The following is a 12,851-nucleotide window of genomic DNA, read 5'->3' on the forward strand; positions in this document are numbered from 1 at the left end:
TTATAATTGAAAATGATTTCTGGGTGAGTTAATTATTTCTTGCTGTCTCAGTACCCTCTACCTATTCTAAAACTGTGTATTGACCTTCAGGAATAGCTGAATTTCAGCCCTGTGGTTCCTAGCATATGCTGGTTATATTGGTTGGGGTGAATATTTACTGTTTCTCCTAGGAGGTTCAGACATAAATAAAAGTTTAGAGGACCTCCGGGTAAATATGTTCATGGTTCAGCACTTTAATGTGTCAATTAGCTACTAACAGTGTCAATAAATTGGACCTGTCAAAAATAATAGCTTCCTTGCCAGTTTTCATCTCCTGCTTTTTACCTGTGTGCTACAAGAAATACATTACACACAAGTAAAAGTAGTAAAAGCCAATTTTTCTGTGCCTATAGCAAAAATTAACAAAGCAAGCCTGCTTTCTTCAGACCTGGGTCTTGCACAAATGTGACTTTCTTATATTCCAACATGCGAGCCGTACAACACTTACAGTTATTTCATTGATTATTGTATTTCTTTAGCAGACGGGTTACAGAAGCACGTTGCAAATGAAAGAGGGCTGTATGTGTGCCGGCAGGTGTAGGTAAATGCCAGCAGGTTGCACTCACAGACGTGCAGCACAGCACCTAAGCTCAATAGGACTGATAAAATGGGGTGTTAGGAGCTACAAATCGCCTCTTGTGAGCTGCTTGTTACACCAAGCTATGATTCAATGGGGTTTTTTTAAACGTTGTTCAAAGACAGAGTGGTCATCCTGGAGCTCATATGCCTCCAGCAGCGGCTAAAGTGGGCAGCAGTAAGGAGAACAGAAGATGGCCAAGCATCCTTGGTAGCCATCTGCAGCTCAAGAACCTGCCAGCCAGACACAGATTTCTCTTTAATGAATGTATCTAGTCTCTTTTTGAATCCCTGTAAACTTTTAGCATCCATATATCCTGTGGAAAGGAGTTCCACAGCTTCATTACATGAACAAGTGCATTTTTTGTATTGAATCTGCTCCCTTCTGGTTTCATTAGATGCCTTCTAGTTCCTGTTTTAATATATTAATCTCCTATATATTCAAGACTTCTATGCAGGGGTGGGTTTTTTTTTGGTTTGTTTATTTGTTATTGCATAAAATTTGGTGTAATAGGCAATGAAAACATGGTTTAGCTTTCAACGTTTCCACCCACTGGAGATCAAAGCGAAAGGAATGAATACCCTAACAGTGACAGTACATTTTCACTTTAAATGAGCAGTAGCAACGGGTTATGAAGAAAAATATGTTGTGATGGTTATTCAGCTGTGTAAGATTGCAGTGTTCCACCCTCTACACAGTGATATGAGATTATCAGTCTTTCAATTACAAGATAGTCTCAGAAGAGAGAAGAGGCCAAGCAACCCATTGTCCTGCTGAAAGTTCCTGGATGAGGGAGGTCCAGCTCAGAGCAGCCTCAGCCAGCACATCAAAATTGTATGTGGATAAAGCCAGCCACAAGTCGTTACTCCAGGCCTAAATACAGCAGTGATTTGTTTTATATCAAAGGGCTACTGCTGTCCGTAAAGCTGAGCAGGTGTTTGACTTCCCTGCAGAATGGGGGTCTTCTTGCTGGATCTGAATCAAATTGGTGGCATGTCCAGGCAGGGCCAGGACCCCAGCCACGGTCAGTGCTGCCAACCTGCTGTCAGTCATGTGGCATCTGCAACACACGTGCACAACATGACTGACATGTAAGTCTTGCTCTGTGTGCACAGAGTGGCTCTGCAACCTGGGACAGCCACTGCGCAGACCACATGGAGTTGCTCTTCAAAACCTCATGGGTACAACCTCTTGCAGATACTGTACCCAATACCATGCGGTTGTTCTTTGCAGCCCTGAATGCCGTTCATAGTATGTTTCTTATAAGCTGTGCTCAGGTGATGATGCCCTGTGGAGGGTGTGCATCACTTAGAAGAATACGCTCGATGATAAGGTGACATTACTCCAGCCAAGGTCAGACTGAGTTGGCAACAGTGAATGCCTAATGCTGTGCAGAGAGAGAGGAACTACAGCAAAACCTGTTGTGATCCCGGTTCTCACAGCAGTCTCACTCTTTCTCGCTGCAGGTTACATCCAAGCCTGTAGAGGACTGATGATCTCCGCTGTCTGCCTGGGCTTCTTCGGTGCTGTTTTCGGACTGGTTGGGATGAAGTGTACAAAAGTCGGAGGCTCCGATCAGACTAAAGCAAAAATAGCTTGTTTAGCTGGACTGATTTTCATACTTTCTGGTAAATATACTTTATTTCTCTAAGTTTGCATATTTGAAGTCATACCAGAGCTGCTTCTTTTCTGCAGAAATCCGTGCACAATTCTCCATGACTTCACTGGCTTCAGGGTCAGGCCCAAAGCTCTTCTGCTGGTTCCACTGAATGGTTTGTCTTATGCTTTTCAGGGTTGTGCTCTATGACTAGTTGTTCCCTGTATGCAAACAGGATTACGTCTGAGTTCTTTGATCCTTCTTTTGTTGCACAAAAGTAAGTACTTTCCTATACCCATAAATCTTTCAAAGAAGTAGACCTTAAGTTTCATACTGCGCACCAGAGCCCATTTAGACAGAGAGCAGGCGCTTCTTGTGTTGGGCGGAGAAGGAGAGTGGGCTGCAGTTGTATTTAATGATTTTTTTCCAACTGGAGTAACCGTGTGCTGAAATCCGCTGAGCGAACCCCTTCCTGTACAGCGGTTGCTCTGTACTTTTTGCTCCCAGGCTTACTGCAGCTTGGCAGGGCTCTGCCCCGCTTGCTGCAGAGCAGACAGGGTTCATCAGGAGCGAAGCTTGTGTGTGTGTGTGTCAGAGATGCAGCAAAAGGATCGCACAAGGCAGAGGTGCCCATTGGGCACGTCGTTCGATGGGAAAGGAAGAAAATGATTTCCTTAAGCTTTTGATAGAAGGTGGTTTCCATAAAGGTGTCGAGCCTTGAGTCCTCTTGAAGAGAGGCCTCTGCAGCTCTGTGCACTTTTTGCTGACAGATTTTCAAATCCAGGTGCTGAAATTTGGATTGTAGGCCTTACCATAATCTTATGTAAGATTGTATGTATGTAATCTTACCATATTACTTATGTAATAAGTGATCTTATAAGCACTAACATGAATACTGTGACTATACTTGTGATTAAATTTAAGGGAGCGTTTGTAGAATTGCAGGATCCATACCTGGAGTAATGAGCATCCCTAAAGACTCACTTTAAAGCTGTGCAAATTCTCAGGATCTACAACAGCAGCAATTCACGGACCAGTGCTTGGATTTTGGGTTCATGTCTTAACTACCAAATCTTGAAAATGTTGGCTGCAAGTTGTAGCATCATAGAATTTCCTGTTTTGGCCTCTTACACAACATATAGTTAACTTTCAAGGCAGGGATTTCAAAGTTTTCTTCGTGGTGATTCCAGCATTGGGTAAACATTTCCCTGAGGCCCAAGTAAGGGCTCAGTAAGGAACCCCAAGCCTTTCTGTTTCTCCTTGATAGAAAGAAAACAGCCTGAATAAATAACATTAACTGGATCCACATTTGCAGTCGGGCTGATGCTGTTCTCCTGTCTTGAAAACAAGTTCATACTTGTTTTCTCCATAATTCTGCTATAGTTTCTGCTTGTTTGACACGGTGAGGACAAGATTGAAAAGCCTCCAAAAGAAACAAGAATGTGAGGTACTGTGAAGAAAACGGAGCCTGGCTATACAGCCAGATGTTAATTATTCACCAGGCTTACTGTTCCTAGTGAAAAATATTGTGGTTGTTGTAAGAAGTCCCTTTCCTACATTGTATTCCTGTGCTCCTCTGCGGCAAAAGAACAGGCAGACCGCCCAGTGGAATTTTACTGTGAGGGAATAAGAAATTCAGCTTAAATGTTGAAATAAAGGTAGTAACACATCCTCTGCAGAAATCACCTTTTTCCCCTGAACAACCAGCATAGCTCAGCTGTGGGCATATGTCATCACAGCTGCAAAGATAAAGGCAGAGGGGAAAAAACAGAAGCTGTGATTTGAGTTGTACAGGGTGTTTGCATCTCATGCAGCGACCTTGCATCGGATTAAGCTAATGGTGGCATTCGACTCCTTTCTCTCTCAACCATTGTAAAATATGTTGGAGCTATGTATTTCATTGCTGTCTGTGAACGCTTCCTTTGATATGCATTGTAGAAGCATTTAATATGCTTTGGTGCAGTATTGTGGAAATCTGGTATTGGCTCTTCACTGAGAGGGTTGCAGCCTTCCACCTTTTACCGGACCTTTCTCTCCTGAAGTTATTCTGGTGGTGTCAAAGACAGGCTTGAGATACTGTTAGTGGAAGACAAATGATAAGAGATGTTTAGCATCATCTCAGCCATCAGGATTTTCTTTCAGCCTTCTGCATTTGGAAGAGGCACCCTGACTATGTATGGGTGCAGGAAGAATCAGAGACCTGCCCTCAAGCTGTTGCCTAAGAGACTTCTGGTTTGAATTATGCACCTTACTTGTTGTAGTTGGAGTCCAACTCAGTCAGCCTCACACAGGGCACCAATTGTTGCAGCACAAACAAACCAGTAGGCTACAACAAGGCTTTTACCATCGGTCAGATTCTGCTGTCTGAGCTATATCTCCTTCCTCCAGAGGTCAGACCACACCGCTCCTCCTCCATCTGACCCCCTCCCCCACCATCCTCAGGGCTATTTAACCACTTAGCGGAACAAGCTACAGCTGCACATCGTCCATGTCAATCAACCCACCGCCTCTGAGGCAAGGCCACAGCTTTGTGTTAGCAATGCTGATCAACCCACTGCCGCCATTCCTCTACACTTACTGAAGAACGACCGGCACCACAGGGACACCATAAAACCCGCCTTAGAAAGAAATCTTAGGCTGGACTTTATGTCCCAATGCAATAGTTAGCACTGCCAATTTAAAACAGCTCCAAAGGAATTGATTGTTTGACCCTATGTACTAACACACTCAGAGTCTTGGGGACAGCACGGGATGCCTTGCTGCGTGCAGCCAAAATGGATTTTTTTTTAATTCAGACACCTCTAATAGGGGAAAATCTGTGCTTCTGTTTTGCTGTCTTGCTGACAGTGCTCCCACAGCTTCTCTTAGGAAACTTATTTTGTCACTTTACTACTTTTAATTAAAATAAAACCACAACCCTCTTATCATTTTTATCCTTTTTGCCCCTTGCCACAGTTTGAACTCTGTAATCACGATCATTCTTAGTGATGAACAGGGTTAGTTTATCCAAGCTGTCTGCCTAACTTCCCATTCTCTTTTTCAGGGAATTGTTTCCTTCAGCTTTCCTGGCTCTGAACGGACTGTGCATAGTTCACACAGGCACTCTTTCCACTGTCCCGCTCTTACATTTGATTCTATTTTTCATTTTCAAAGAATCATAAGATTCATAGGTCTTATTTATGACTCACTGAAGTCATAAGACATTCAACTTGTGTATTTCCCTTACCTAGCTGTGCTGATTCGGTAGGCAGGCAGGTAGGTTTACATATGCTGACATCCAGTCAGCCACTGAAGCTTCCACTGGTTTGGCTGGAAGTTTACTTCGTGGTCCTAATGCATGTAACAAATAGAATATTGTTCTTATATGCTGATATTGTTCTTTATTTCACTGAATTCTGCCTCCCTGTCTTAAAGCAAAAAATCTGCTTTCAGCCTGCTTGGTCAGAATTGTTGAAGGTGGCTTTCAGTTCTCTGCAGCTGAATTCTTGTAGTCCTCAGCAGTTACCGCCTCTTAAGCCTCTTCATCAATGTTCCGCTCCCCCCTGAGCTGCCAGCGATCTCTAATCAGATTGATTTCCCTGACTGGAGACCGTGGATACGTGGCCACAGACTTTGGAGAGTGGCTGCTTTGGTTCTTGCAACCAAGAATTGTAAGAACAGAAGAGTGTGTTTCCTGCAAACATTTCAATGATAAAAGAGGGAAGGGAAAACCAGCAAGTGCAGAAATTTCATCTAAAAAAGCCTATCATCATTTTTTTCTTTTTTTTTTCCCCTGGAGGTACCAATGTATGTAAGTTTTTACTTATATATGGTGAGGTTTTTTACATACTGGATTTTGATAAGAGGTTAGAGCTGGCTTTCTAAACGCTGAAAAGATGGATGGGGTAAAATCCAGGAAGCCACACAGGCTGATATGCCGTTGAAAATTTGAAATTTTCCTCATGAACACCAGTGTAAATCAGAAAGTTTTTTTTAAGATGTGGAGGAGAGACCAATTAGGCCAGCTCTGCCACTCATTAACCTAGCGGTGTGGCAGTCACCCGAGAAGGGTCCATACATGCAATCTGGTTATACGTGTTGCAGTAACAAATGTTGCTTGAAAAGTACAGACAGTCCCAAGGACAAAGGCTGGAGCCCATGTCTTCTTTCCCAACTCGAGGCAACACTCGGGTAACCCTTTTCTACCCAATTAAACCCAATGAAATCTTGATTTCTTTCCTGTACAACTTCCAGAGGGGAGGTGGGGATTGGCCTCCTCTCTCTCACACTAGCCTCTGGGCTACCCTTTCATGGTGTTAGATGGAAATGTGGAAACAAACTTGTTTTCCACTTTCTAGGCAAATGGTCTTGGCAAGTAAGTTGTTACCGCAGCAGCCTTTCCGGGTCTTGGTCCAGATGTGTTCTTCAGCACCATGGGGGTGCACTGACGTTTGTGGGTAGCCTGGCCCTGGTCCCTGTGCCTTAGGTGTGCTCTGGCGGTACCTGCAAGGATGGAGAGACCCCCCAGGAGGGGGCTTAGCTCACTGCAAAGTTAGTCACTTCAGTCTGCCTTTACAGCTCATGAAAAGAGGTGCCTTGAGGGTGCTTTACAAGTGCACTTTGTATGTCTTGCGTGTTGACTCCAACGGGATCTGGGATCCTAGGTGATGAGCTCAGCTGTAGATGTCTGCTTCCACTCGGAGAACCCCGAGTCCTTAAGCAGACAGAAATCTGCTCAAGTCCTCGGAAAGCTGTAGCACATGGTTGGAAATGTGAGCATTGCTAGAATTAAAGCTTTACAGGTTTGGCAGATTTTGAAGTCAAACAGGGCTGGGTGCAGAGTTTTCCTGGGTGAAAGGCAGCAGATTACTATGGTTTCCAGCAGCTTAATTTCAGGGTTGAGTGGCAAAGTCCCACACTGAGTATGGAGATGTTTGGGGGAATCTGATGCTTTTTTAGTGAGGGATGATAAATAAAAGCTCTGTTTAGATTATGTGAATGGAAAATGAGAAAGAAGCCTAGAAGTTACAGCAGTAGCAGGGCCACAGAGAGTCCTGTGCAAAGTGTCCTACCTCTGAGCTCTGGTGTCTCCCATCTCTTTTTGGCAGTACCTCCCCAAGTCAGACATTACTTGAGCCTTAGTGTCCGTAGCATCTGGCACTGATATCCTCAGTGTGGTTTTTAATCCCTGTGACTTTTTATTTTTTTTAAATCTGTGCTTTACATCTGTCTAGAATCTCAAGAAAACGTGGAAAAGTGCTATGTTGTTCTCCAGCCAGTGTTCACCCCCTTGTAAGCTGTTACAGAAGCTGCCGTGTTGTTCTCTGGGTGTCTGGGCTCACAGGCAATTTTTGAGTGTTTTTGCAGTGTCGCCTTCGTAAAGGTACCAGTTCTGTAGAACAGCTTACAGGTGTTTTTGGGTTACATATTCCAGCTAATGTGAAATTGGGATCCGTTCACACGGGAGCATTCGGAACGGGCTGAGCAGTACGCAGCTGCGAAGTCTTTCAGTTGTAGAAGCAGGCTGGCAGGCAGAGGTTGTGGTTCAGCTGCCTCACCAGAACTTACAATAAATAAACTTAATAAAAAAGGCTTGAACAGCTTAGCCACCTGACTGATAACTGCAGCTGGAGGCAGGAGAGGGGCCTGTGTTTGCAGCTCAGGAGGAGCTCGTCAGTCAGGAGGAGATAAAGGTTTCCTCAAGGAGGAACTGGAGCAGAGAAGAGGGAGCAAGGGACACATAGTCTGTCCTAATAGTGAGCAGTATGAGACTCTGGAAGCTGGTAGGCCTGCAGTCTAACGCAGGTCATCCTGAAAGTGTTTTAAAGAGCAGTACCTCAGGCAGAGAGCTGGGGAGTGGAGCAGACAAGTGGCAGCCATGGCTTGCTGCTCATCTTGAAGCTCCAGAGCTCAGGTTATGGGCACTGAGCTTGAGCAGGGGGAGGGAAAGAATGTCTTCCCCATGCCCTTCTTCTTCATTTACTACCATAAGGTAGTTGTTTCTAAGGAATCCTGGACTTACCCTTATGTGATAATGCTCCTAAAGCACCACCATCTCCTCTCGGAGTCAAACGGAGCAGTTTGTGGCTGCAAACAGTTTGTGGCTGCCCTGGCCGGCAGAGGGGACGGTTACTGGTGACCTGGAGCTGTGCCCATGGGCTCAGAGGGGATGGTGCCTTCCAGCTTGAATGCAGCCATGGGGACTAGAGAAGCAGAACACTGCTGGCACATGGACATCTGCATGTGTGTACATACCTGTACGTGCACATGCGTATGTCAGATACATCTGTATATCTGTATGTGTATATTGCACGTGTGTGTGTATATGTTGCAGCTTATGCATATTCTATATGTACAGAACCCTCATGTTTTACACAGGTTGGAGTGTGGGCAGGGAGGGAGAGAGATCCCAAGAGCTTAAGGGAGGAGTTAAGGAGAGCTGTAGGCAGCAGCTCTAGTTGCTGGCTCAGCAAAAGCCCCACTCCAGTTTGGGAGCCAAACCCGGGACAAACCCAAAACAGTCCAAGGGGACAGGAGCTGCGTGCCGTAAGTGGGCCAAAGAACCATGTAACCCGGCAGCCAAGAGGAGGTGTGGAGAAGCCACCGGGCTGGCTGCGTGGGGGGATAAGCATCACCCAGGAGTACTGCAGGGACAGAGTTTGCCTCCTGAGTCAGAAGGGAATAATGACAAGAACACAGGTGAATGGCAGAGCTGCTGCTTTTGTGATGAATAATGTGTATGTCGATGGAAGTTATTCAGGAAAAAATAAAGTTTAGTTCTTTTATTCTGAAAAAAAAGAAAAGTTAAATCCACGCTCTCTTTTGTTAAACCCATTTATTAAATTCCTGTAGGTATGAACTGGGAGCAGCTTTGTTCATTGGATGGGCTGGAGCTTCGCTCTGCATAATCGGTGGCAGTATATTCTGCTTCTCCATAGCTGAAAACAGTAACTCTCCAAGGTAAAACACAAGTTGTACATGTTGAAAGAAATCAATACTAGCTCAGTTGTACCCGCTGTATGTATGTAGCTTGATTACTTTTCCAAAACATGTTGTAGTAAGGTTCAGAAAAAGATTGTGTGGATGAAAGAAAATGATGAGGTTTAAGGGTAATGCTCACTCCATCATTAATGTAATTAAGAAAAGCTATTGACTTAGAACAAATACTTGTGGTATATGTCCTTTGTAAATTTACTGCCACTGAGAAAAAAGTGCGTGCACTGACATAGGAAACGTGGTTAGGTCACTTCACAGGTGTGAACAGACAAGCTACTTTAATCCCAAATCATCAGATTAGAAGTGAGAGAGGTGAAGGACAGCACTGGTGGCAGTGGGAGCTCCAGCAGCAGCAGAGGGCCGGCAATGAAGCGGCACAGCTGCAGGGAGTAACTGTTCACCTAGGATCTGCCACAGCCTAAATACTTCATGACTGGGCCCTAATTTCCTTAGTTGTGAACAGGGAATACGCTTATAGAAATACAGAAATATACAACTATAGAAAAGCAAAAGGCAAAGAGAGATGCCGGAGGGGGAATGTCAAAGCAGAATGAGACCACACAGGGAAAGAAAAGGTGGTGTCCCCCCTGCCCCTTCCCCTGAAATTTATAGGTACGTTCCTATACACTTCTTCTGGTTTTATATTACTACAATGCCTGGATGCAGAGATGTCACCCATCTGCGGCATGAGCTGCAAATGGTGGATTCTCTTTTCTTTTCAGGAGGGGCTATGCATATAACGGAGCCACATCTGTGATATCTTCTCGTACAAAGGTCCACAACAGCGTCCCAGACAAAACCCCACCAAAGCACTTTGACAAGAACGCTTATGTTTAATTGTACTGTTGGAAGATTCAAAGCGTTTAAAAAATGAGTTTGTATGTTTCATTCAAAGTGATTTTCCCCCCACACCCCCAATGTAGTTACCACTAAGGCAATGACTTTTTAAAACATTATCTTGCAGCTTTTTACATATTGATGTAAATTTTATTATATAATATTTTAAGATTTATGTTGGTATTGTAAAGTTTATACCTGGAAATCATGAGCTGGAGTTGCTTCCTTGAAAAAAATAATAAATGAGGTATTTACCAATACAGTATGTTAATTGCTTGTGGGAATGGCATCACAATCACGGTGACTGCAGTGCATCGTTACAACCCCTTCTGAAACGGGTTTGGTACTGGACAAAACAGCCATACTTCACGCAGGTTAATATGTCAAATATCTCACCACTGATTAGCAGTGATGTTGGAATTACAGAGCACATCGTAACTGCAGCACCAGACCAGGACAGTCAGCGGGAATCAGCAGGCTCTTGCGTCCTTATATTGCCAGGGTGGAAGAATGTGTAACTTGGTCCATTCGGTGCCACAGGAGTAAGAAGAGGAAGAGACTGGGTGAAGTGAAAGTAAGTATGGGATTTGGGGAGCCCGGAGCAGGTAGAAAGAAGAGTCAGGGCCAGCTGTTTACAAAAACAATCACTAGAGAGGGTCTTGCACAGCCCAAGAAGAATGCATGCATAAGAACGAACGCACGCGTGATCGTGAGCTTTCATGTGCGTGGCAGGGAGAGCAAAGGCTGCGCGAGGCTGCAGCCCGCGGGGAGTTTTGTGGTGGGTAAGACAAGGCTCAGAGACAGTTCCTATGTTCTGCATTTGCTTTGTGCCGCTGGGCTCCCACCTGCCTCAGCACTCATCCCTGCTAGTGAGGCCTCTTCCAGGTTTTCACTCGCTCCTGCTGGGCAGGGTGCTGGGACACCATCAGCTCCAGAATGGCTCCAAGCCAGCAGCTTATGAAAGGGAAGAAAAAAACCCCAGGCAATGCCAGCTGGCCTGCTCTGCCAGTGACACTGCTGAAGGGCTGACCACATAAAAGCAGGTAATACTTAACAGCACCTTTGGATAATCCTGATTTAGTTACAACAGTTCAAAAATTCAGCTAGTACGTTTTCTTTTGCCTATCCTTAGAAATGTGATGGCTTCTGAAGGAATATTCATACAGCGACTCAATAAATGAGATCAGAGATTACAAATAACCACAAAATGCCTTCTAGACGTCTGACACAAACTCAGGTCTGTCTTGAAGTCTGAACTGATGGACCCCTGGAGTTTCAATACACTGGTTATTTGGGGACAAAGATGTAAATGTAAAAAAATGAGTAGTCCTATTTAGTAAGGGCACAGTATGACAGAAAAGGTTTTGTATCTGATACCGTCTAAAACATATCAGAACTACAAAACCATTCAAGGTGCTTTTTGTTACTTTATTTTTGTATTTGATTTAAGTCAAAACACTATTGTGTTTTTTTTAAGAAGGCAGCTAATACAGACGAAATGCAAATATGAGAGTACTTCCATGATGGCAGGTCAGTGCGTTCCTCACCTTAGCTTGATGTTTCCGTTTTTTTTCCAATTTTGTGCTTTTATGTTAACTAAGACTCAACACTAATAACAAAAAAGCCCCAAAAAACTTACCAAAATAGGCATTTAATAATAATAGTTTTATAGCTGAGGCCTTTTTTTTTTTTCATTTGATGTTTATTGTAAACCATGGTAGAAACTTAACATTTTAATACATGGGAATATTTTCTTTAAAATGTTCACAAGTTTATATAAATATTATGATAAAATACAACAAAATATGCATTAAAAAATTTATAAAGTAATACTCTGCAGTAAATTCTGTTCATTGATTAATAGGCTTTCTTGCAAGACCAGTTTGTCTTTAATGTAAACATTAGAGGCAAAAATCTTTACCTCAGTGAAATCGAAGAGACTTGCACCATTGAATTCACAAGAAAGAAGAATTAACTCTCAACTTCCAAACAGGCATGGCCAGTAATGCACATATGAACATTCTTGTTTCAAATTCAGGACTGAAAGACACGAGAGCTCTCTAAATTGTATCCCCTTGTTGTGACATGACCGATATAAGAAATGACTAGGAAACACTTGATGCTTTCAACTCCATTTTCAACCCCAACAGAACCCGAAAGCAATGCCTCCCATCAGCAATGCAACAATTAGATATCTGAAGAATCACTCCAATCTGTTACAGTGACTAAGCTGCTTTTTAACGTGCTTGTATTATCAGCTTCATGAAGGCCTGTTAAAATAACAAAAAAATATTAACAATTAGTAGTACTATTTTGGGAGTATTTTTACTTTGTATCCATCTATGAGATAAAAATCGGTTGCTATGTGAGCAAACACCTGTGTACTTCAGAAGTCCAGAATTTCAACCAGTGAGGAAATTACAAGTGTTGGTTAATATGAAGGCTGTTTCTGTCACAGAATACAATACACACATAAGCAGTCAGTGTCAACATTACTCTCCTCTTAAAAGCGACTTGAAGTACTTCTATAGAACTGACACAGCTTTAAGCTTTATGTATATTGAAATGTTAAGGCTAGAAACTAGTGTGCAAGTTATATGTGAGACTGAGGCTATCACTTTATCAGTAGTTCACGTATTTATCTCAGCCTGGCAGATCACTTAGTTATCTTCAACAAACCTGGAATTTTATTATTAGTCTCCAGACAAAGTAAGAAAGTTTCCCTCCTCCCTTAAATTTAGGAAGGGAATTAATTTTTAAATGAGGCTGAAGCCTGATAGTACTATTATGTTTTAAAATCTCAGTTTCTTGGCACCTCTGTATATC

General features: G+C 43.3%; 2 protein-coding genes across 3 annotated transcripts in view; one reads left to right on the forward strand and one right to left on the reverse strand.

Moving 5' to 3' along the window:
- CLDN10 (claudin 10) overlaps window positions 1-11,129 on the forward strand; it is a 65,134-nt gene extending 54,005 nt beyond the window's left edge. The window contains exons 2-5 of one of the 2 annotated variants that reach the window (XM_040584395.1): window positions 2,083-2,244; window positions 2,409-2,490; window positions 9,045-9,152; window positions 9,911-11,129. In XM_040584395.1, the coding sequence (XP_040440329.1) occupies window positions 2,083-2,244; window positions 2,409-2,490; window positions 9,045-9,152; window positions 9,911-10,025 (467 nt within the window). In that variant the 3' untranslated portion in view covers window positions 10,026-11,129. The remainder of the gene's footprint in view (window positions 1-2,082; window positions 2,245-2,408; window positions 2,491-9,044; window positions 9,153-9,910) is intronic. The other variant, XM_040584394.1, reaches the window with a different exon arrangement.
- A 642-nt stretch (window positions 11,130-11,771) lies between these two features.
- Window positions 11,772-12,851, reverse strand: part of DZIP1 (DAZ interacting zinc finger protein 1) — a 40,230-nt gene continuing 39,150 nt past the window's right edge. The window contains exon 19 of the mRNA XM_040584393.1: window positions 11,772-12,295. Within this exon, the coding sequence (XP_040440327.1) occupies window positions 12,213-12,295 (83 nt within the window). The 3' untranslated portion in view covers window positions 11,772-12,212. The remainder of the gene's footprint in view (window positions 12,296-12,851) is intronic.

This window comes from Falco naumanni, chromosome 2, assembly GCF_017639655.2.
Source record: "Falco naumanni isolate bFalNau1 chromosome 2, bFalNau1.pat, whole genome shotgun sequence".
In the NCBI taxonomy this organism is placed as follows: Eukaryota; Metazoa; Chordata; class Aves; order Falconiformes; family Falconidae; genus Falco; species Falco naumanni.